General features: G+C 43.0%; 1 protein-coding gene across 3 annotated transcripts; it reads left to right on the top strand.

Moving 5' to 3' along the window:
• The first annotated feature begins 3,242 nt into the window (after positions 1–3,242).
• Positions 3,243–23,572, top strand: LOC311109770 (dnaJ homolog subfamily A member 1-like). Of its 3 annotated transcripts, XM_084152751.1 has the most exons (10): positions 3,265–3,353; positions 5,548–5,642; positions 7,044–7,191; positions 7,811–7,997; positions 8,130–8,234; positions 8,739–8,966; positions 15,007–15,121; positions 15,789–15,904; positions 17,975–18,075; positions 20,365–23,572. In XM_084152751.1, exons 3-10 carry the CDS (start codon positions 7,060–7,062, stop codon positions 20,590–20,592), a joined length of 1,212 nt encoding a protein of 403 aa, XP_084008877.1. In that variant the 5' UTR covers positions 3,265–3,353; positions 5,548–5,642; positions 7,044–7,059; the 3' UTR covers positions 20,593–23,572. The 3 variants fall into 3 exon arrangements, with proteins under 3 accessions (XP_084008878.1, XP_084008876.1, XP_084008877.1); XM_084152752.1 differs by lacking the exon at positions 5,548–5,642 and having other exon boundaries at positions 3,243–3,320; XM_084152750.1 differs by lacking the exon at positions 5,548–5,642 and having other exon boundaries at positions 3,252–3,353.
• The last annotated feature ends 2,086 nt before the right edge of the window (positions 23,573–25,658 follow it).

Here is a 25,658-nt window from a genome sequence, read left to right as displayed (position 1 = left end):
CACCGCCTGGTATGGCAACTGCTCAGCATCAGACTGTAAGGCGCTACAGAGGGTAGTGCGTACGGCCCAGTACATCACTGGGGTCAAGCTTCTTGCCATCCAGGACCTACAGTGGGGAGAACAAGTATTTTATACACTGCCGATTTTGCAGGTTTTCCTACTTACAAAGCATGTAGCGGTCTGTAATTTGTATCATAGGTACACTTCAACTGTGAGAGACGTAATCTAAAACAAAAATCCAGAAAATCACATTGTATGATTTTTAAGTAATTAATTAGCATTTTATTGCATGACATAAGTATTTGATCACCTACCAACCAGTAAGAATTCCGGTTCTCACAGACCTGTTAGTTTTTCTTTAAGAAGCCATCCTGTTCACCACTCATTACCTGTATTAACTGCACCTGTTTGAACTCGTTACCTGTATAAAAGACACCTGTCCACACACTCAATCAAACAGACTCCAACCTCTCCACAATGGCCAAGACCAGAGAGCTGTGTAAGGACATCAGGGATAAAATTGTAGACCTGCACAAGGCTGGGATGGGCTACAGGACAATAGGCAAGCAGCTTGGTGAGAAGGCAACAACTGGAAGAAAATGGAAGAAGTTCAAGATGACAGTCAATCACCCTCGGTCTGGGGCTGCATGCAAGATCTCACCTCGTGGGGCATCAATGATCATGAGGAAGGTGAGGGATCAGCCCAGAACTACACGGCAGGACCTGGTCAATGACCTGAAGAGAGCTGGGACCACAGTCTCAAAGAAAACCATTAGTAACACACTACGCCGTCATGGATTAAAATCCTGCAGCGCACGCAAGGTCCCCCTGCTCAAGCCAGCGCATGTCCAGGCCCGTCTGAGGTTTGCCAATGACCATCTGGATGATCCAGAGGAAGAATGGGAGAAGGTCATGTGGTCTGATGAGACAAAAATAGAGCTTTCTGGTCTAAACTCCACTCGCCGTGTTTGGAGGAAGAAGAAGGATGAGTACAACCCCAAGAACACCATCCCAACCGTGAAGCATGGAGGTGGAAACATCATTCTTTGGGGATGCTTTTCTGCATAGGGGACAGGACGACTGCACCGTATTGAGGGGAGGATGGATGGGGCCATGTATCGCGAGATCTTGGCCAACAACCTCCTTCCCTCAGTAAGAGCATTGAAGATGGGTTGTGGCTGGGTCTTCCAGCATGACAACGACCCGAAACACACAGCCAGGGCAACTAAGGAGTGGCTCCGTAAGAAGCATCTCAAGGTCCTGGAGTGGCCTAGCCAGTCTCCAGACCTGAACCCAATAGAAAATCTTTGGAGGGAGCTGAAAGTCAGTATTGCCAAGCCTGAAGGATCTGGAGAAGGTCTGTATGGAGGAGTGGGCCAAAATCCCTGCTGCAGTGTGTGCAAACCTGGTCAAAACCTACAGGAAACGTATGATCTCTGTAATTGCAAACAAAGGTTTCTGTACCAAATATTAAGTTATGCTTTTCTGATGTATCAAATACTTATGTCATGCAATACAATGCAAATTAATTACTTTAAAATCATACAATGTGATTTTCTGGATTTTTATTTTAGATTCCGTCTCTCACAGTTGAAGTGTACCTATGATAAAAATTACAGACCTCTACATGCTTTGTAAGTAGGAAAACCTGCAAAATCGGCAGTGTGTCAAATACTTGTTCTCCCCACTGTATATTCTAGGTGGTGTCAGAGGAAGGCCCAAAAAATTGTTCAAGACTCCAGTCACCCAAGTCATAGACTGTTCTCTTTGCAAGCGGTACCGGAGCGCCAAGTCTAGGTCCAAAATGCTCCTTAACAGCTTCTACCTCCAAGCCATAAGACTGCTGAACAATTAATCAAATGGCCACCCTGACTATTTACATTGACTCACCCACTTAGTTTTTACACTGCTGCTTCTCGCTGTTTATTATCCATGCATCGTCACTTTACACCTACCTACATGTACAATTTACCTCGACTAACCTGTACCCCCTCACATTGACTTGGTACTGGTACCCCCTGTATATATATGCCTCATTATTGTTATTTTATTGTGTTACTTTTTATTTTATTTTTTACTTTAGTTTATTTAGTAAATATTTTCTTTACTCTATTTCTTGAACTGCATTGTTGGTTAAGGGCTTGTAAGTAAGCATTTCACGGTAAGGTGAATACCTGTTGTATTCGGCGCATGTGACAAATAACATTTGATTTGATGTAATAAAAAACTGTAATTATGACCTAAAGCATGGTCAAGCAAGTTATTGTTTCTGACATTTTTTTCACTCTGTCATACAATACATTTTATTTTTTGTTGTCCTAGACTGCCTGGCTAAAATGCTTGCTCGCTAGCCTAACTTCCTTTCATGGGTAACGTTAGCTAGTTAACATTAGCCTTCTACATCTAGCAACATATTGAACTTCCATCCTCTCAGGCCAGAGGCACAATGTATGAATTAATGGTTGGATCAGAATCACAGTTATAATCATTGACCGGTACGGAAAATTAAGTAAAACCACAAGTCCAAATCCCTATCTCCATCCTTGGCTAATTTAGGAAAGAGCCAACTTTAGCTAGCTAGCTAGCCACCTGAGGACAACAACACAACAAGATGCAACAATTCAAGTTGTTTCTGTCAATTAAGTATGGTCTCAATGCGATTTGATAGGAGTGAGGCCAAATCCAAACTGGCTTCCCTTGACACTTTTTTTTGGTGCTCCAGGATGACTCACATTTGAGCTCGTTCAGTTTAGCTCAACGCTGATTGGCTATTATTTAATATTTTTTTTTAAGGAAGGCCAATGCTTGCTGGGCAAGGGTTGGCAACAATGTCATGCTCTTTTGGACCAGACAGCATCAGATAGATGGCCTACACATACAGAGGGGCGCTGTTTCGCTCGCTCGGATGCTTTCTCCGGTGAGATACATTCAGCCTCTTGTGAATTTAAGGAAAATTATGAAACACAAATAATAACACAATTTTATCTTTTTTTCTTGGTCAATGTTTTTGGGAGGCTTGGCTTCCTTTGGCAGCCATGAATATACGCCACTATCAATAATGCCGCGTTCAGAACAACTGGGAAATCTCCGACTTCAGTGCGTTCCCGACAACTGTGAACTCTGGAAAAAATCGTTTTGAATGGCCATCAAACTCGGAATAGCAAGTCGAAAACTCCGGAATCTTTCTATAGGTCCGACGTCATGGTTTGACCTCGTTTATTTCCGAGTTGTCATGAAAGCACCATCAAAGTAGGCGGTGCAAGTAGAAGGTTCTGGAAGTTCATCGCCAGGAAGAGGAGGGGGATTCCAAGTTAAAAAAGGTCATTTCTCTCTACGGACGTCTACTTTAACAGGTAGTTAACCACAATTTAATGGTATTTTCACTCTGCAAAAAAAGTATGTTCCTAATTGGTAACAAACTACTAACTAAGCTACTACTATCACTATCAGTTAGCTAGGTCGGGGATAGCTAGCCAGCTAACATTAGCCTAGCTAGCTACCAAACCTAGGTAAATTAGCTAGCTAATTTAACGTTATGTTGGATACGGGTAACTAGCTAGCTACTTTGTGCTTTCTAGTGAAGAAGATGCATAACGTCTGTAAGTAAAAATTAATAGATAACACCTAACCACATTGTAGGTAGCTAGCTAGCTAGATGGGTCTCTGCTGTCCTTTTAAGCCTTTAGTAATAATCTAGCTAGCTAACATTAATGTAGCTAACGTTCGACGCTAGCTAGCGCTTCTAGAGTATTGGCAAAGACGTTAACGTTACAGCATGAAGATTGGAAGAATTAGTCTTCTGTACAGGGATGTTTTCTTAAGCACCGCGACGCTCGGTCTGAACATTAACACGCGTTGCTTGAGATGGAAGCATGCTTGCTATGGAAGCATAAGGACTTACTAATTGTAAAAAAAAAAAAAAGGTTAAATTGATACACACCTTTTTATAGGGTTAAGATTCCCACACGGCCATATATTCATGTTACAGCGCTTGTTTACAGACAGAAGCCAGTGGACTACCTGTGCTAATTAGCTATCTGCGTCTCTGAACACATTTACATTTACATTTTAGTCATTTAGCAGACGCTCTTATCCAGAGCGACTTACAGGAGCAATTAGGGTTAAGTGCCTTGCTCAAGGGCACATTTACGTCATTTAGCAGACGCTCTTATCCAGAGCGACTCACCAATTGGTGCGTTCACCCTATAGCCAGTGGGATAACCACTTTACAAATTTTTTTTGGGGGGGGGGTAGAAGGATTACTTTATCCTATCCCAGGTATTCCTTAAAGAGGTGGGGTTTCAAATGTCTCCGGAAGGTGGTGAGTGACTCCGCTGTCCTGGCGTCGTGAGGGAGCTTGTTCCACCATTGGGGTGCCAGAGCAGTGAACAGTTTAGACTGGGCTGAGCGGGAACTATGCTTCCGCAGAGGAAGGGGAGCCAGCAGGCCAGAGGTGGATGAACGCAATGCCCTCGTTTGGGTGTAGGGACTGATCAGAGCCCGGAGGTACAGTTCCCCTCACTGCTCCATAGGCAAGCACCATGGTCTTGTAGCGGATGCGAGCTTCAACTGGAAGCCAGTGGAGTGTGCGGAGGAGGGGGGTGACGTGAGAGAACTTGGGAAGGTTGAACACCAGACGGGCTGCGGCATTCTGGATGAGTTGTAGGGGTTTAATGGCACAGGCAGGGAGGCCAGCCAACAGCGAGTTGCAGTAGTCCAGACGGGAGATGACAAGTGCCTGGATTAGGACCTGTGCCGCTTCCTGTGTAAGGCAGGGTCGTACTCTCCGAATGTTGTAGAGCATGAACCTGCAGGAGCGGGTCACCGCCTTGATGTTGGCGGAGAACGACAGGGTGTTGTCCAGGGTCACGCCTAGGCTCTTCGCACTCTGGGAGGAGGACACAGCGGAGTTGTCAACCGTGATGGCTAGATCATGGAACGGGCAGTCCTTCCCCGGGAGGAAGAGCAGCTCCGTCTTGCCAGGGTTCAGCTTGAGGTGGTGATCCGTCATCCATACTGATATGTCTGCCAGACATGCAGAGATGCGATTCGCCACCTGGTTATCAGAAGGGGGAAAGGAGAAGATTAGTTGTGTATCGTCAGCGTAGCAATGATAGGAGAGGCCATGTGAGGATATGACAGAGCCAAGTGACTTGGTGTATAGGGAGAAAAGGAGAGGGCCTAGAACTGAGCCCTGGGGGACACCAGTGGTGAGAGCACGTGGTGCGGAGACAGCTTCTCGCCACGCCACTTGGTAGGAGCGACCGGTCAGGTAGGACGCAATCCAGGAGTGAGCCGCGCCGGAGATGCCCAGAACACCTACCTGTGTGTAAACAGAAGACAAACGCCACAAATGTGTCACTGAAAAATACTGTCCTCTGCAACTGTGTTAAAACCGGTTAAAACAGGGTACAGTAATTGTGTTTAGCATTTGTGAAATTATTTTGTTGTGATATGAAAGTAAAGGGATTTATGTTTCTAGAACCGTACCGCAATTGAGAATCGATTCACATTTAGATGGCTTATTTGGTTTGTTTTGTCTTCCAGAGCCAATTCGCCATATAAACAGAGGAGTAACGTTAGGCTCCTTTAGTCCAATATTGGCCTACCATAGCTGTATGGATCTTTGCAAAACTGCTACTGTAAGTGCATAACGTTTGTAACTCTTTATTTAAAGATTATTTCTTGCTGATGAAAAAGAAGAGCCATATGTTTTGAAAGCCATATCCCAAGCGATGATTATTGATGTTAAAACACAGCGGTCAGGATTGTAGTTCATATGAGCCAGTCATGGGCGAAGCTGACGGCTGAAAACTGTAGGGAGAAATCAAATGTTTGTGTTAAAAAATATCACATTACACATTTAGCAATGAAAATGCATTTTAAACTTCACGTACAGTAATACTTTTGTTTGACAATACAATTATTTTATCGATAGGAGTGGGGGGGAAAGATACTTGTTGTGCATTGGAAAGCACACAAGTCTGCATTAATGATAAGAAAGAAAATAAAGACTGCACTTCCATTTCACACCATAGCCTGCCGAATTTGCAAGACATTTTCTTTCATTTTGGTTTTGGCACAAATGAATGTGGCACGGACTTCCCCGTGTATTGTTTCAGCATTGTCTCAATGAAGAGTTCGGTGTTCGACTAGCCATGTGCACTTACAAGCCTGCTAGAGTTAGTGGCAGGTGGACAAGCAATAAATACAGTTGTAGGATGACTGAAGCCTGAGCTGGAATGTGAAGTTAACTGAAGCTGGTTAGCTTTCGAAAACCCTGAGTAGATCTAGCTTGCTTTGTAGGACACCCCTCTGGTCTGTTTCGCAAACGTTCTCAGAAGTCTCACAATGTTGCGCTTCTGGGTTCAGAAACTCTGTGGTATTGGTTAGATCAGATGGAGCTATCCCCTCATGTTGAAATAAATGTTGCTATTCACCAAGTTTTGCTATCTGGTTTCAAATGCAAATAGAATGTAATTAGTGCTGAGCGAATAACAGATGTTTATTTTTTTGTTTTATAAACAACTAATTGACCAATTATTAGATTTTCCATTTCGTTCATTTTTTTTTCTTTTTCTGTGAGTGCAATGCGCAGTTTCTCTAGATCAGATCAAGCCCGAACTGTGCGACGTTTACAGCAGGCCAATATTCTACATAGTTTAGAGCAGAAAACGTGGTAATTAACTGCAATGAATATAATCCATTGCGCGCCTACTTGTCCGGTCAGAGACAGAGACAAGAACGCGGGATAGAGAGCAATTGCTTTGTGAGGTATCTCTACCTGAAAACACATCATCTAAGATTGATAGTTGGTATTCAGCAGTCCTAAAAGTATGCCATATTTACTTTTGAAGAACTACTAAAATAGTGATTTTGTAAGACTGAATAGGCCCCCACCAAAAAAAGAGAGATAGAAAATGTGATTTTTTTAAAAAGTCATCGAACCCGAATCGACCTAAAAAAGCACATCGCTCAGCACTATATGACATACAGGAAGAGAAATGGACACTTGTGTGAACAGCATTTGTTTTCTTCTGCAGACTGTAACCAACAACCATGGTGAAGGAAACCGGCTTTTATGACATGTTGGGTGTTAAGCCCAATGCCACTCCAGATGAGTTGAAAAAGGCTTATCGTAAGCTGGCCTTGAAGTACCACCCTGACAAGAACCCTACGGAGGGAGAGAAAGTGAGTGGAAGTATTCAGAAAACCACTTTGCATCCGTGACAGTCACAGTTAATTTTTGCCGTACCACCTTTATCTTTGCTGAGCAGTGTATGTTATAAACCATGTATTTGTATTTATTATGGATCCCCATACCCTTCCTGGGGTCTGGCAAAATTAAGGCAGTGTGAGACTGCTTCTATGAATAGGTTCTGATTTATGACCATTGGTTGAGTGGAGATAAGTTATGCATGCTAGTGTAGCGGAGTTAAGAATGTACAGTAAGCTCACTCCCCAGCTAGCTTTAAATGTCGCAGATGGAGCTATCCAATTGGTACCTTTTGTATAGCTCAAACGGTTTGCTAGTTATAGAGCGGGTGGTCACGTGTGTTGGCAAGGTAGAGGACCCTGGTTCAAGCCCAGTCATAGGCAAGTTCAGGGAGGCAGCGATATATGCTAATCCAGCACACTGACGCCGGTTATGCCAGGTTAATTTAAGAGATGAATATGGAAAATACATACATTGTTTCTACAGTTCTGTCAGACATTTTTAGTAAGTTGTTTAATATTTTTAAGTACTAGTTGAGATTTCTATTAGTAGTTTGCGCTCTGAGAATTGATCATTCAGTTTTTTTCTTCCCAGTTTAAGCAGATCTCTCAGGCATATGAGGTGCTGTCGGACTCCCAGAAGAGAGAGGTGTATGACCGGGGAGGGGAGAAAGCCATAAAAGAAGGAGGGGGCAGTGGAGGTGGCGGGGGTTTTGGATCCCCCATGGACATCTTTGACATGTTCTTTGGAGGAGGTGGCCGAATGCACCGGGAGAGGAGAGGTAAAACGTAGTACAGAGACAAATATTACATTCAACAGAAGTCAGACTTCAAATTCTGACCTTTGGTCTTCTGTGGTTCTTCTTAACTTCTCTTAAGCGAATGCTTTGACCCAATGTGCTCTCCAAACCTAGGAAAGAATGTCGTTCATCAGCTCACAGTCTCTTTGGAAGACCTCTTCAATGGAGCCACGAGGAAACTTGCTGTCCAGAAGAATGTTATTTGCGAGCGATGTGAAGGTGCTACATTACTACACATGTTACATTGTTGGTTAACCTTGGTCTTGATCAGTCCCTCATTAAAAGGGAAGGATGAAAATGACCAGTGTGGTGACCCTAAAGTCATCAGGTTGAATAGCCATGTGTGATCATGCATGGATTGGATGTCATTCTACATTGTCTTGTAAAAGCCAACATCACATTATAAACAATTAACTGTTAGAGGGAGGTAAATGCCTCTGCTAGGATAAAACATTTCCGAGATTATCGTCGGACAAGGCCCAAACTATTGTTTGGTTCCTTTTTTGTTGCTCTGATTATAAAATGCATACATAAATGTTCTTGCTTATCTCACAGTAACATTTTACAGCGGATCGTTATGCCACAGAATCGCTATCTGTTGACTAGCATTTACCGCCCTGTCAAACACCGCATGAGGCATTCTGTTTAAATGGTGATGTGATAATAGTTATTGCTGCAAACGACTAGGGTGATGTGAACTGACATGGCTGTGTTTTGGGGTAGGTCGCGGGGGAAGGAAGGGCGCGGTGGAGATGTGCATGTCCTGTCGCGGCACGGGCATGCAGGTGCGCCTCCACCAGCTGGGGCCAGGCATGGTGCAGCAGGTGTCCGCCGTGTGCGGGGGCTGCCAGGGCCAGGGCCAGCGCATCAGCCACAAGGACCGCTGCAAGGCCTGCGGCGGACGCAAGATTCTGCGGCAGAAGAAGATCCTGGAGGTCCACATTGACAAAGGTGAGGTGGTTGATTTAATTGTTGTCCATCAAGAGAAGTCTTTCCACAGCTCACAATTTACATAGACGTATTTATAGTTAGTATATAGAACAAGAAAAAAAAATGTTCTACCCTGGATTTTTATTTATTTATTTTTTGCTATGAGGTCCATCAGTTATTTGACTCCTTTGATTTGTGTGGAGGAGAAATTGTCAAGAGCATAGACTCTGCCTAAATTGTTCACTGTATGTTTGTCTAGCGACGCGGGTGGGATGGGGGGATGGGTTAAGCATGTTGACACGGGATACGCCATGGCCCTGTTGACACCGTTAGCTGACAGACCAAGCTACCTGTGGATGGGAATGCTAGCAGAGCGACTGCCAATTTACAAGGTAAAAGTGTGAACATTTTCTTCCTCCATTTTGAGGATGTAGGAGGTTTGGATGTCTGTTATGTGATACAACCTACATTTTCTTCACTTCTGGTCCTGGCTAATACACCTGATCAATGTAGTCTTGATGATTAGTTGGATCGGTATTTCTAGTGCTGGGCAGAGACAAAGGCAAGCAACACACTGCAGTCTTCTGGAACCAGGAATGAAGAGCATTGTGATATAAGATGACATAGTGAGTGACATATTCACACTATACAGGGCCAAAACATACTGCTATTTCCTTTTCACATTGTCCTTTCCAAAACGTTTACAGGATCTGTAACCTGGCCAGCCCAGTACAGCTCAGTTTGACCCTATAGTGTAGAATGGCAGTCAATTGACAAAATGCACCCTACATATCAACTTGTGTACAAAACATTAGGAACACCTTCCTAATATTGAGTTGCACCCCTTTTGCCCTCAGAACAGCCTCAATTTGTCAGGGCATGGACTCTACAAGGTGTCCAATTTGACTCCAATGCTTCCCACAGTTGTCAAGTTGGTTGGATGTCATTTGGGTGGTGGATCATTCTTGATACACACGAAAAACCCAACAGCATTGCAGTTCTTGACACACAAACCGGTGCGCCAGGCATACTCAGTTCAAAACCACTTAAATATTTTGTCTTGCCTATTCACCCTCTGAATGGCACACACACACACTCCATGTCTCAATTATCTCAAGGCTTAAAAATCCTTCTTAAACCTGTCTCATCCCCTTCATCTACGCTGATTTGAAGTGGATTTAACCAGTGACATCAATAAGGGATCATCGTTTTCACCTGGTCAGTCTGTTATGGAATTTTTTTGTCCACTCTGTGTGCATACATACAGTGCATTCGGAAAGTATTCAGACCCCTTCACTTTTTCAACATTTTGTTACATTACAGCCTTCTAAAATGTATTAAATACATTTTTTCCCTAATCAATCTACACACAATACCCCACAATGACAAAGCGAAAACATGTTTTTAGAAATGTTTGCAAATGTATTACAAATAAAAAAACATAAACCTTATTTACATAAGTATTCAGACCCTTTGCTATGAGACTCAAAATTGAGCTCAGGTGCATCCTGTTTCCATTGATCATCCTGGAGATGTTTCTACAACTTAATTAGAGTCCACCTATGGTAAATTCAATTGATTGGACATGATTTGGAAAGGCACACACCTGTCTATATAAGGTCCCACAGTTGACAGTGCATGTCAGAGCAAAAACCAAGCCATGAGGTCCAACGAATTGTCCGTAGAGCTCAGAGACAGGATTGTGTCGAGGCGCAGATCTGGGGATGGGTACCAAAACAATTCTGCAGCATTGAAGGTCCCCAAGAACACGGTGGCCTCCATCATTCTTAAATGGAAGAAGTTTGGAACCACCAAGTCTCTTCCTAGAGCTGGCTGCCCGACCAAACTGAGCAATCGGGGGAGAAGGGCCTTGGTCAGGGAGGTGACCAAGAACCCAATGGTCATGCTGACAGTTCTTCTGTGGAGATGGGAGACCCTTCTAGAAGGATAACCCTCTCTGCAGCACTCTACCAATCAGGCCTTTATGGTAAGGTGGCCAGACGGAAGCCACTCCTCAGTAAAAGGCACATTACAGCCGCTTGTAGTTTGCCGAAAGACACTTAAGCACTCTCAGACCATGACAAACAAGATTCTCTGGTCTGATGAAACCGAGATTGAACTCTTTGGCCTGAATGCCAAGGGTCACGTCTGGAGGAAACCTGGCACCATCCCTACAGTGAAGCATGGTAGTGACAGCATCATGATGTGGGGATGTTTTTTAGTGGCAGGGACTGGGAGACTAGTCAGCATTGAGGGAAAGATAAACGGAGCAAAGTACAGAGAGATCCTTGACGAAAACCTGCTCAGGACCTCAGACTGGGGTGAAGGTTCACCTTCCAACAGGATGACCCTAAGCACACAGCCAAGTCAACGCAGGAGTGGCTTCGGGTCAAATTTCAATGTCCTTGAGTGGCCCAGCCAGAGCCCGGCTTTGAACCTGATCGAACATCACTGTAGAGACCTGAAAATAGCTGTTCAGCGACGCTCCCCATCCAACCTGACAGAGCTTGAGAGGATCTGCAGAGAAGAATGGGAGAAACTCCCCAAATACAGGTGTGCCAAGCTTGTAGCGTCATACCCAAGAAGACTCTTGGGTGCTTCAACAAAGTACTGAGTAAAGGGTCTGAATACTAATGTAAATGTGATGTTTCATTTTTTTCTACATATCTAAAAACCTGTTTTTGCTTTGTCATTTTGGGGAATTGTGTGTAGATTGATGAGGGGAAACAACTATTTAATCCATTTTAGAATAAGGCTTTAACATAACAAAATGTGGAAAAAGTCAAGGGGTCTGATTATTTTCAGAATGCACTGTACGTACACACACACAGCTTAAAGGGCAGTTCTGCCACTTTTCAACCTCCTATTCATTTATCTCCAGCACCATATCAGTGTCTACATACAGGTAACTGCCTAAATAAAATGAACACTTTATTAAGTGGTCCTCTGTAGCTCAGCTGGTAGAGCACGGCGCTTGTAACGCCAAGGTAGTGGGTTCGATCCCCGGGACCACCCATACACAAAAATGTATGCATGCATGACTGTAAGTCGCTTTTGATAAAAGCGTCTGCTAAATGGCATATTATTATATTATTATATAATAATAATATGCCATTTAGCAGACGCTTTTATCCAAAGCGACTTACAGTCATGCGTGCATACATTTTTGTGTATGGGTGGTCCCGGGGATCGAACCCACTACCTTGGCGTTATAAGCGCCGTGCTCTACCAGTTGAGCTACAGAGGACCACTTAATAAAGTGTTTATTTTATTTTGGCAGTTACCTGTATATTATATTATATTATATTAAATTAGGGAGTCAGTGTATTAAAAGCAGGTGCTTCCACAGGGTGTTGTTCCTGAGTTAGTTAAACAATTAAAACATCCCATCTTGCATGTTATTTTGCCTACCATGGCGAGAAAAGATCTGTGACTTTAAAAGATGGGTCTCAAAGGAGCCTAGGGGGTTTAATGTGTGTGTGTCAGTCACTAGATCTCAATCCAATTAAACACTTATGGGAGATTCTGTAGCCGTGCCTGAGACGGCGTTTGTCACCACCATCAACAAAACACCAAATTATGGAATTTTTTATGGAAGAATGGTCTGGAACTCTATCCCTCCAATAGAGTTCCAGACACTTGTAGAATCTATGCCAACGTGCATTGAAGCTGTTCTGGCGGCTCGGGTGGCCCAACGTCCTATTAAGACACTTTTTATGTTGCCATTTTATTTTGGTAGTCACCTGTATGTGGAAACGGTGCATTTCTATGATCTGTAGTTAAAAAGATAAAAGTCCCAAAAAATGCTTCTGTGACATTGCAGGGTGGGATTAAAAGTAATACAAATGTTGATTTTCAAAACCTGCAACAAGTTTCTAGCCAGGAGAATGTTATTTTCTTGCTCCCCACGAATCTGTTTGAAAATCAATTTTAACCTTTGTCATGTGGTATAACTTTTAAACTACCGTAATTTTCGGACTATAAGCCGCGCCTTTTTTCCAATTTTTCGACCCTGCGGCTTATATAACGGTGCGGCTAATCTATGGATTTTTACAGCTAACGGCCACTAGAAGACCTCCTAAATCTATGGATTTTACAGGTTACAGTCCACCAACTTTAACTCTATGGGCTCTATGACCGGTCCGCGCCCCCCACCTTTAAGCGGCGGGCTCCAGCAGGAAAAGCTGGAGGCCGGAAAAGAGTGAGACAGGTAGCGCGCAAAAGTAAAAGTGGAACCGAGAGTGGTACGAGAGAGAGAACGACAGCGAGACAGTTTGTGCAAAGGAAGTTTTCATCCACAAACCCTCATTATGGAAAACAAACGTAGAAATGCATGTGATGCAGCTTTTAAGTTAAAGGCAGTCAATCTGGCTGTCAAAACATCCACGATCATTAACGGGTTCCGAAAGGCTGGACTGCTGCGTTATGAAGAGGAGGACGCCGCCACAGCTGAGGCCCTTCAGAGGCTGTTCGATTCCGACAGTGACGAAGAGGAGTTTGTTGGTTTTGAGAGCGACAACGAAGGAGAGAGGAGAGTGGCTGACGAAGCCACCCTGAGCCTGTTCGTTTCCGACACTGAAGATGAGGACTTTGGTGGTTTTAGTACGCAGGAAGAAGACGGAGATGAGGATTAATGACTTGACTTTTCTGGTTACAGCCGTGTACTGCACCTTAGCCTAAAAGATGAAGACGAGGATTAATAACTTTTCTGGTAGGCTGATTACCGTATATTTTAAGCAGATATTGCCTCGTCAAGCGCTGTAAGCTTTGTTTTTTGTTATGGTACTACTGTAGGCTATAATATAGATAAATATTCAAAGATGCGCACACTTTTTCAAGGTTTTTCAAAAATAACTAAAGTTAAGTGGTTAAATGATTGTGACGCTATTAACTAATTTTGCTGGGGAACCCCTAGCACTCCCTCAAGGACCACTGGTTGAAAACCACTGCTGTAGATCACTGCCGGTATGTGCGCTGGGAGCGCACCGTTTAAGTTTGAAAGTTGAAAAGTTTGTGTGTCTGAAACGCTATGTGATACAGTTTACACAGCACAGTATATGTTCTGTAGCTACTATTGCACTAAATGGTAACACTTGAATACGTTATGCAAATATGCAACTTGTTTGTTGAAATGTTAATAAATGGGAGCTTCCTCAAGCAGCCATCTCTTTCCCGACAATCCCCTCTGTGCACGAACCCTTACATATGGTAATTAAACATTAAAACACCTGCGGCTTATAGTCCAGTGCGGCTTATATATGTACACATCATTCAATATCATTCAATTTAGCTGCTGCGGCTTATACTCCGGTGCGCCTTATAGTGCGGAAAATACAGTATTTTATTTTCTCTACAAAATGTAGAAATGTGCCGTTTTCACATGTAGACACTGGTATTGTGCTGGAGATTATCAAAATGAGGTCAAAAGGGTTGGAATTGCCCTTCTTTAAGAAAGCTCACTCAGCTATTTCACTTGGTGTATCCTTGAGTTGTGCTACTAAAGCCTTTGTGAATTTATCCAATGGACAGCCATAGTGAAATCCCTATACTGAAGCAAACTGTAGTGTGTGTGTACTGTGATTCCTGTTGTGGTTGGTTGTTCCCCTATTCTTTGGCTCTATGGCGCTGGTTATCCAAGGCAACAGTCAGGGAAAGTTGGTTTGGTCCAACTCACAGGGCTTTTTCGCATATGAATTTGGTACCCTGGAACGTTTTTTGACAATTCCATAAAACAAGAATGGAAATGAACAGATTCCGGATATAATTTCTGTAACAAAGTTTCATGCGACTAACACTACTGCATTACAATATCTCTGGTCCTGGACCAAGGACCAGGATTATTTTGCGCCAGGATTAGTTAGCACTTCCACATCTGCTTTATAGCATGGATCAGGTTACCAAACGCTCCAGGATCCAAATCATCTAGGGATATGTGGAAGTGCCCTAAATGTTCCCCAAGGCATGGTTGCGTGTGAATGGCGTTGCCAGATAATTCTGATCTGTCTTAATGCAGTTAAATACGGGCCAGTTGAGTTAAATCAAGCCTAAATTATTGTTGCAGGTATGAAGGATGGGCAGAAGCTAGTTTTCCACGGGGAGGGAGATCAGGAGCCAGGACTAGAGCCTGGTGACATCATCATTGTCCTGGATCAGAGAGTCCATCCCGTCTTCACCAGGTAAAAGATTAAACCTCATGCCAGTCCTTATTCACTACCGGCCTCTACCCTATGTCTATATCACATTGTCTGATTGGACCAACAAATGGTTTGTGCACAAATTTGGCAGTTCCATTGTTCCAAACGAGACCTTTTTTATATTCTTCAGTATTGTATTGGTCTGTATTCTGTACTAGCCTATAGACCCCTTTCTGTGTTTGCAAACATTGCCGCATGAGGGCGATGCGTGGAGGTTGGTGGCAGAACAAGGGGGAGTTCTTATAGAACGGCAGCAAAAAATAAATCTTTGCAGCTGTTCAAGCAAGAATCAAAACATAATTGTAAGCGTATGAGAACCTAAAACAGTTATTTTGTTTAGCCTAGATTTAAGTTATTACTTCTATGTTGAAAAAGGCACAGATGGCGATTGCTTTCTTACTGCCGCTAAGAGTCGCACGCATCTGTGTGTGACGTCAGTGTGTCATGTACTGGAAAAAGGTCTATATATCTAGCAAAACAAAAATTTGGCCATTCAAGAACTTAATTTAAATTCATTTTCTTCAACAACAAAAAATCGCCATTGAGAGCCAATCACTTCTCAGTTCTTGATTTTCACTTCTTGGCTTGAAATGCAATCAATCGCAGCCTTGTTGGCTTTGATTGGTATTGACTGTGCTCTATTCTACAGACAAGGGGAAAATCTGACCATGACTATGGAGCTGCAGCTGGTGGAGGCCCTGTGTGGTTTCCAGAAGCCTGTTCAAACTCTGGACAACCGAAGCCTCCTCATCACCTGCCACCCAGGTACACTTCCTAGATTATTTCATTTAACAGAAACCTTTTACAACAACACTGGGCAATTTGTAAAAAAAATTTATGCATTTTATTTTTTGTTGATCGTAGTGTTGCACGGTATACCGGTACCATTGTAATATAACGGTACCAAAACATCCTGATACTTATACCAACATTTCAGAATCCTGTAGGACCGTTTCATATGATGCTACCCAATTTGTCAGCCCTACCAATCTAAAGAACCTGCTGGCGCCTGTTTTATAAAATCAGTTAAAAAAATTAAGCAACAGCAACTAGTCTCTTGTATGCGCTAGTCCAATAATGTCCACTTCACTTTCAAGCGCATCTCACGTGTGGCAGCTGTGATCAACCAGCCATTACCTGCTTCTCTCTGTCCACTCTTCCTGCACATCTATTCCTCCATCAGTTTTAAAAATAGAATTTAGCGGTAATGGCGAGCGGGGACGCAGACCCTGATGAATCTTCTGTTACATTTGATACATTGGAGCAGAGCGAGCAAAGTTCATACATTGGAGCATTTTATTGCCTGGTATAACCAAGAGCACAGGTCAGTCTAAGTAGACTTTGCAATTGCAAGTTTGCGGTCAAGCAGCCTCTGAGTGACAGAGGAAATGCACCGCTTCATGACAGGCATTTTTGGAGCATTACAGCAAAGAAAACGGTGTGTCTCTACCTCAAATGGTTAAAAAGGAAATGACCCGGAGCTACGTTTTTTTCTTTTTTCTTCCTGTGTCAATTTGCGCGCATTTGGAATAATTTCACAACCATGTTGCGGGCCGTTTTAAACTAATCCCGGGACGTTACTTATTGGTTTGATACAAACAACGTTCAGTCATGTTACCTAGCTAGCTAACAACCTGCTCATGTTGACAGTAGGTCTAGGCAAATTTGCTTGGCGCAGGAAGAAAGGAAAAGGCTCTGCTAATCATGATGCTAATCACGTGCTTCAAAGGTAGGATTCATAATGTAAGCCTAAACTATATAAAACAATATTTCTGGTGCTCATTAACCTCAAATGTAAGTAAATGTAATCTACGTAATCCCCAAAAGTAAGTGTTTATCATGAGAGGGCCATAAACAATAACTAGTAATGCTGCATACTCCAAAAAAGGTTAATCTCACCTTTCTGGTAAAAAAAATAGCTATAAATTGCTGAGGTGTAGTGACTTGAGGACACAAGCTCAAGTACAAATGATAAGTATGAAAATATGAAATATTTAAAATATTTACAAAAATAAAAATATATTTGGTTCCTATTCGACAAAACTATATGAATAATGCTTGAAATTATATTCTTTCTAAATATAGTATAATCAATGTATAAAATGACCAACTATAAGATTTCTCCTTCCTTATAACTGTCAAATACATATTTGTATATTTAGTGTTAGAAAATGTGCATATTTTCTAAAGATCAAAATGTCTGCCCCCATCGCTGTGAACGTCTCCGAGCTCTAGCTTCCTGTGTCCGAAAGAACGCTCAATGCAAGCCATTTCGATCTATGGTGTCCACAGATGGATTTAAACGAAAATATTGGTCGGTACCGGAACCACGCAGGTCCCCTAAACAGGAGACTTGGTGCCTAATGTTTTTAAAGTTGGAAGCAGTGTGCATATGTGTTTGGGAGAGCGAGCGGGAGGAAGGGAGAGGTTTCATGCAGTGTTTTCCCCTTACTGCCACAATGACATGCAGATCATTATGCATGTACAGTATATTCCTTCCTTCCATTGCTCCAGCCAAATTAGAGGTAGGCCTTTGCAAATATGAGCAAATAAGTCTACGCAATATTCTATTATACAGTGTGAAGTTAATTCAATATGTGTTGTATTAAGTATAATTGTGAATATCAATGACAGGGTTTTTGGGTAGCACATGCGCATAATGTTTAGAAAACGGGAACAAGTGTCTGGGGGGCGAACAGGACGCTAGGCCACTAGATTTTCTTTACCGAGTAGTATCGCGATACCATGAGATCGTGATACTTGGCTTAGTAAAATGTTGGTATCGTGACAGCGCTGGTTGATCGTGTTTTACAATTACATTTTTTACCTTGGCAGGGGAATTGATCAAACCTGGCGACAAGAAGTGTGTCCTGAATGAGGGGATGCCCATGCACCGCCGGCCGTTTGAAAAGGGACACCTCATTATCCTCTTTTCGGTATGTTCTGTAAAAAACACACACACCATTCAATGTGTTCCACCATTCAGGACGTGATACTGTAGATGTACTGTAGATGTTGAACTATATTTGTATTTATTCTGAACAAAAATATAAACATAACATATAAAGTGTTGGTCCCATGTTTCATGAGCTGAAATAAAAGTTCCCAGAAATGTTCAATACGCACAAAAAGCTAATTTCTCTCAAATTTTGTGCACAAATCTGTTTACATTCCTGTTAGTGGGCATTTCCCATGATAATCCATCCACCTGACAGGTGTGGCATATCAAGAAGCATGATCATTACACAGGTGTACCTTGTGCTGGGGACAATATATAAGGCCGCTCTAAAATATGCAGTTTTGTCACACAATGCCACATTTGTCTCAAGTTTTGAGGGAGTGTGCAATTGGCATGGTGACTGCAGGAATGTCCACCATAGCTGTTGCCAAATAATTTAATGTTCATTTCTCTACCATAAGCCACCTCCAACATCGTTTTAGAGAATGGGGCAGTACTTCCAACTGGCCTCAATCGCAGACCAGGTGTAACCACGCCAGCCCATGACTTCCACATCTGGCTTCTTCACATGTGGGATTGTCTGAGAGGAGCCACCCGGACAGCTGATGAAACTGTGCACAACCAAAGAATTTCTGCACAAACTGTCAGAAACCATCTCAGGGAAGCTCATCTGCGTGCTCGTCGTCCTCACCAGGGTTTTGACCTGACTGCAGTTCGACGTCGTAACCGACTTAAGTGGGCAAATGCTCACCTTCGATCACCACTGGCACGCTGGAGAAGTGTGCTTTTCACAGATGAATCCCGGTTTCAACTGTACCGGGCAGATGGCAGACAGCGTGTGTGGGCGTGCGGTTTGCTGATGTCAACGTTGTGAACATAGTGCCCCATGGTGGCGGTAGGGTTATGGAATGGAAGATCCTGAGGCTCATTGTCATGCCATTCATCTGCTGCCATCACCTCATGTTTCAGCATGATAATGCACGGCCCCATGTCGCAAGGATCTGTACACAATTCCTGTAAGCTGAAAATGTCCCAGTTCTTCCATGGCCTGCATACTCACCAGACATGTCACCCATTGAGCATGTTTGGATGCTCTGAATCGACGTGTACGACAGCATGTTCCAGTTCTTGCCAATATCCAGCAACTTCGCACAGCCATTGAAGAGTGGGACTACATTCCACAAGCCACAATCAACAGCCTGATCAACTCTATGCGAAGGAGATGTGTCGTGCGACATGAAGCAAGTGGTGACACCAGATACTGACTGGTTTTCTGATCCACGGCCCTACTTTTTTTTTTTTTTTTAGGTATCCGTGACAGTCATGTAAAATCCATATTTATTTTAATTGACTGATTTCCTTATGAACTGTAATTCAGTAAGATCGTTTAAATTGTTGCTTGTTGCGTTAATATTTTTGTGCGGCGTATTCATTGGGTTTTTATCTTATTGAAATTGTGTCCTAATTCAGCCGTGACCCCCACAGGATGGCGCACAATTGGCCCAGCGCGGTCCGGGGTAGGGGAGGGTTTGGCTGGTGGGGCTTTCTTTCCTTGGCTCATCGTGCTCTAGCAACTCCTTGTGACAGGGCCGGGCGCCTGCAAGCTGACTTCGGTCAGTCTTCAGTCGAACAGTGTTTCCTCCGACACACTGGTGTGGCTGACAATCGGGTCAAGCGAGCAGTGTGATAAGTAGGCGGCCAGGCGGGACATATTTCAGAGGATGCTTGACTCGACATTCGCCTCTCCCAAGCCCGTTGCAGAGATGAGCCAAGGGACCTAATTCAGGAAGAAAACAGAAAAAGAAAAAAAAAGCTTATGGCCATACCACCCTGAACACGCCTGTTCAGGGTCGGGCCTGGTTAGTACTGGGATAGGAGACCGCCTGGGAATACCAGGTGCCGTAAGCTTAAAAATATATAAGAAAAGTAAATAGTGTCCTAAGTCATTCCCTCAGTTTAAATGTTGTATTAAATTGATTGACTAACTACTGCTGCAGACAGTATTTATGTTTTATTAAACCACTGGAAAACTACTGGAGACTTACAAAGTCAACCATACCAAATACCAACCATATGACCAGTGGCCATTTTGTAGTAGCACGTTTATTGTGATTATGTAATTGACACAAGTCTGCACTTTGTAGCCTGTGTAACTCGTAATGTGTTTGCTTTATTACTGTTTCAGTTGGTTCTTAATTTCATATGACATTTAAAGAAAAATGTAGGGTGTAGAAATAAGTGCTTTTTCGTTTTGTTTTTGCGAAAGGTGGTATTCCCAGAGGCCAACTTCCTCCCCAAGCACAAGCTGAAGGAGCTAGAGCACTACCTTCCTGCCAAGAGGGAGGTGGAGCAGCCCGAGAGCATGGACGACGACCTCTACATCTACGCCGACCTGGAGGACTGTGACCCGGCCAGAGTAAGACGCAGCCAATACCACTACATGGAGGAGGATGACTACCCGTCTGCTGGCGGGGTCCAGTGCCAGACTTCATAAGACCCCCTCAGCTCACTCCAACCTCTAACCCCAAAACCCCAGCCTCCAGCCCCCTCTGGAAACGTGCACAAACCGCATCTTAAATGTTTCATTCTCTTAACTTACAATGCTAACTGGGGTGCCGACGTGGTCCTTTGGGCCGGATACCTGGATCTACGTCCCGAGGCAACTCGGCTGTCTTTTAGTTGGATCGTGTGCCTGAGTGGATGAAATGGATTTCTGGTTAAATTCTTTAGATGACCGGAAATGAAGATTCTGAGATTTTGGAAGCGCTATGGATGCTGTCACTGTGACATTATTTTATATAAAGTTTGATTTTATGGTCTTTGATTTGTATATTAGCAGGTTTTGAGCACCCTCTGTTTTTACTTTGATGTCACGGTGAGTACCGTTGGTGATTTTTGTGGTGTCCGAAGGTCACGAGAAAGAAGATAGTTTGAAGCTATAATTCATGTTGCCTAATTGAATCCTTGCAGCGAAGAACCATATAAGGCCAATGTGCATATTGTTCCATTTTTGTATACCCCATCAGCATAGTTGAAAGATAGTTGCCAATTATTACACTAACATATTTGTTTAATTCATTTTTAATAATGATGTAATGATGCATGTTTATCTAGATTTCATAAAATGCACATTGGCCTTTTGTGGTTCTTCATCTGTAGGATTCAATTGAAGACTATCTGCTGTGGTATGGTATACTTGGCTATGTTCAACTGATGATGGAAAAAATAAGTTATTTACCCCATTTTTACTATCAAGAGTTGTCTAATCTGTTTAATTCCTCCACTCTTCATGGGAATTAGTCAAACTGTAAGTCAACTTTCAATAGACCTCTCAATAAGTTCTGCTACTGGTATCTATGTGCTGTGACTGTCACAATTATTTTTAAAGTGTCTTGGGTTTAAGTATTCAACTCATGAAGTCTCATACCTTTTACCTCAGTGAATGGTGTGCTTGTTGTGAAGCCTTGGGGCCAGATTCAATCCGATCGCGTTTTGTCCACAATGCACAATATTCAAAGGCAATGTTCCTGCGTTCGCAAAGACCAAATTCACAGTAAACGCTGCATACAGTGCATTTGGAAAGTATTCAGACCCCTTGACTTTTTCCACATTTTGTTATGTTACAACCTTATTCTAAAAACAATTCTTTTTCTCATCAATCTACACACACTACCCCATAATGACAAAGCAAAAACAGATTTTTAGACATTTTTACAAATACTTTGTTGAAGAACCTTTTGGCAGCGATTACAGCCTTGAGTCTTCTTGGGTATGACGCTACAAGCTTGGCACACCTGTATTTGGGGAGTTTCTCCCATTCTTCTCTGCAGATCCTCTCAAGCTCTTGTCAGGTTGGATGGGGAGACAGCTATTTTCAGGTCTCTCCAGAGAAGTTAGATCGGGTTCAAGTCTGGGCTCTGGCTGGGCCACTCAAGGACATTCAGAGACTTGTCCCGAAGCCGCTCCTGCGTTGTCGTGGCTGTGCTTAGGGTCGTCCTGTTGGAAGGTGAACCTTTGCCCCAGTCTGAGATCCTGACCGCTCTGGAGCAGGTTTTCATCAAGGATCTCTGTACTTTGATCCGTTAATCTTTCCCTTGATCCTGACTAGTCTCCTGGTCCCTTCTGCTGGAAAACATCCCCACAATATGATCCTGTCAGCACCATGCTTTTCAGTAGGGATGGTGACAGGTGTCCTCCAGATGTGACGCTTGGCATTCAGGCCAAAGAGTTCGATCTTGGTTATATCAGACCAGAGAATCTTGTTTCTCATGGTCAGAGTCCTTAAGGTGTCTTTTGGCAAACTCCAAGCGGGCTTTCATGTGCCTTGTGAGTAGCTTCTGTCTGGCCACTACCATAAAGGCCTGATTTGGTGGAGTGCTGCAGAGATTGTTGTCCTTCTGGAAGGTTCTCCCATCTCCACCCACAGAGGAACTCTGGAGCTCTGTCAGAGTGACCATCGGGTTCTTGGTCACCTCCCTGACCAAGGCACTTCTCCCCCGATTTGCTCAGTTTGGCTGGGAGGCCAGCTCTAGGAAGAGTCTTGGTGGTTCCAAACTATTTCCATTTAAGAATGAAGAGGCCACTGTGTTCTTAGGAACATTCAATGCTGCAGATTTTTTTTTGGGTACCCTTCCCCAGATCTGTGCCTCGACACAATTCTGGCTCGGAGCTCTACGGACAATTCGTTTGACCTCATGGCTTGGTTTTTGCTCTGACATGCACTGTCAACTGTGGGACCTTTATATAGATAGGTGTGTGCCTTTTTCCAAATCATGACCAATCAATTGAATTTGCCACAGGTGGACTCCAATCAAGTTGTAGAAACATCTCAAGGATGATCAATGGAAACAGGACACACTGGAGCTGAATTTCGAGTCTCATAGCAAAGGGTCTGAATACTTGTACTTGTTGTCTTTAATACATTTGTAGACATTTCTGAAAACTGTTTTTTGCTTTGTCATTATGGGGTGTTGTGTGTAGATTGAGAAATGTATTTAATAAATTTTAGAATAAGGCTGTAACGTAACAATGTGGAAAAGGGGAAGGGGTCTGAATACCTTCCGAATGCACTGTATGTCATCTCAGTCGGACATGACCTTTACATGTCAATCGCGCTATAATGCGGATCTTGCCCTGACCGGATTTAATCTACCGTAGGCCTTACTATCTATGACAAGACTGTAGAGCTATCCTAGTGTTTTTGCTGGCTTCATTTAACCCTTTGCACATTTTGGAATTCAACCTCTGGAGCAGTCCTTCTCTGGTAAGCCCAGAGTGAGACTTTGTTGTTCTTGTATTATTATTATTATTATTGATACCATTTGGGTCTTTTGGGAATGGAAGAACAACGTTGTGAATATGGAAGAGAAAATAATTCTTACGTATGTTAAGTCTTGTCTGGTCCTAATACAACTGATCCAATCATTCCCCATGTTTGTATATGGTCATATTTATAATTAAATGCAAAAATGTTTCTCAAGTGTTACTGGTGAGCTTTTTGGAGTAGTTGAAGCACTGGTGGAGAAGGGCTGTGGTTAGATTCAAAGTAACATTACTCTACATACAGCTGCGGAAACAATTAAGAGACCACTGCAAAATTATCAGTGTCTCTTGTTTTACTATTTATAGGTATGTGTTTGGGTAAAAATAAAATGTTTTATTGTATAATCTACTGACATTTCTCCCAAATTCCAAATAAAAATATTGTCATTTTAGAGCATTTCTTTGCAGAAAATGACAACTGGTCAAAATAACAAAAAAGATGCGGTGTTGTCAGACCTCGAATAATGCAAAGAAAATAAGTTAATGTTAGTTTTTAAACAACACAAAGTTTTAACTTAGGAAGAGTTCAGAAATCAATATTTGGTGGAATAACCCTGATTTTCAATCACAGCTTTCATGCGTCTTGGCATGCTCTCCACCAGTCTTTCACATTGATGTTGGGTGACTTTATGCCACTCCTGGCGCAAAAATTCAAGCAGCTCGGCTTTGATGGCTTGTGACCATCCATCTTCCTCTTGATCACATTCCAGACGTTTTCAATGGGGTTCAGGTCTGGAGATTGGGCTGGCCATGACAGGGTCTTGATCTGGTGGTCCTCCATCCACACCTTGATTGACCTGGCTGTGTGGCATGGCGCATTGTCCTGCTGGAAAAACCAATCCTCAGAGTTGGGGAACAATATCAGAGCAAAAGGAAGCAAGTTTTCTTCCAGGACAACCTTGTACGTGGCTTGATTAATGCGTCCTTCACAAAGACAAATCTGCCCGATTCCAGCCTTGCTGAAGCACCCCCAGATCATCACCAATCACCAAATTTCACAGTGGGTGCGAGACACTGTGGCTTGTAGGCCTCTCCAGGTCTCCGTCTAACCATTAGATGACCAGGTGTTGGGCAAAGCTGAAAATTGGACTCATCAGAGAAGATTACCTTACTCCAGTCCTCAACGGTCCAATCCTTATGGTATTTTGCAAACCTCAGCCTGGCTCTTCTTTGGTTCTCATTGATGAAGGGCTTTTTTCTAGCTTTGCACGACTTCAGCCCTGCCCCTAGGAGCCTGTTTCGAACCGTCCTCGCCATGCAATTCACTCCAGCTGCCGTTTGCCATTATTTTTGTAGGTCACTTGATGTCATCCTACGGTTGTTGAGTGACATTCGAATGAGTTGGCGGTCATCCCGGTCAGTAGAGTCGTTTTCGCCCTCTGCCGGTCTGTAGCTTTGTTGTCCCCAATGTCTGCTGCTTGACCTTGTTCTTATGAACCGCCGTCTTTGAAATGTTAAGGATGGAAGCAACCTGACGCTCACTGTATCCCTCTGCCAACTCTTTTGGCATGCTCAATAGTTATTTTTTTATTAATATTACTTTTGAGGTATTAGCACTGTTTTTGCCATCCAGCTGGTCCTATTGCAAGAGGATAGTGATGACCACAGCAGTGGTTTTTATACTTTTCCTCATTAAATAAGATTTGGGTCAGGTGATCACCTAATCAGTACCTAATTCAGTAGAATGAGGTGTGCCTGTGTTGTAATTCAACAGACACTGGAATGGAATAGCTGTCATACATGTAGAGATGCTGATTTAAGAAAACAATTTAGTGGTCTCTTAATTTCCAAAGAAATTAGACCCATTGTATCAAATTAAAGTTTATTCATCGTATACATACAGTGGGGAGAACAAGTATTTGATACACTGCCGATTTTTCAGGTTTTCCTACTTACAAAGCATGTAGAGGTCTGTAATTTGTATCATAGGTACACTTCAACTGTGAGAGACAGAATCTAAAACAAAAATCCAGAAAATCACATTGTATGATTTTTAAGTAATTAATTTGCATTTTATTGCATGACATAAGTATTTGATCACCTACCAACCAGAAAGAACTCCGTCTCTCACAGACCTGTTAGTTTTTCTTTAAGAAGCCCTCCTGTTCTCCACTCATTACCTGTATTAACTGCACCTGTTTGAACTTGTTGCCTGTATAAAAGACACCTGTCCACACACTCAATCAAACAGACTCCAACCTCTCCACAATGGCCAAGACCAGAGAGCTGTGTAAGGAC

Source organism: Coregonus lavaretus, assembly GCF_964263955.1.
Source record: "Coregonus lavaretus genome assembly, chromosome: 35".
Lineage (NCBI taxonomy): Eukaryota > Metazoa > Chordata > Actinopteri > Salmoniformes > Salmonidae > Coregonus > Coregonus lavaretus.
This window is presented reverse-complemented; position numbering and strand designations above follow the sequence as displayed.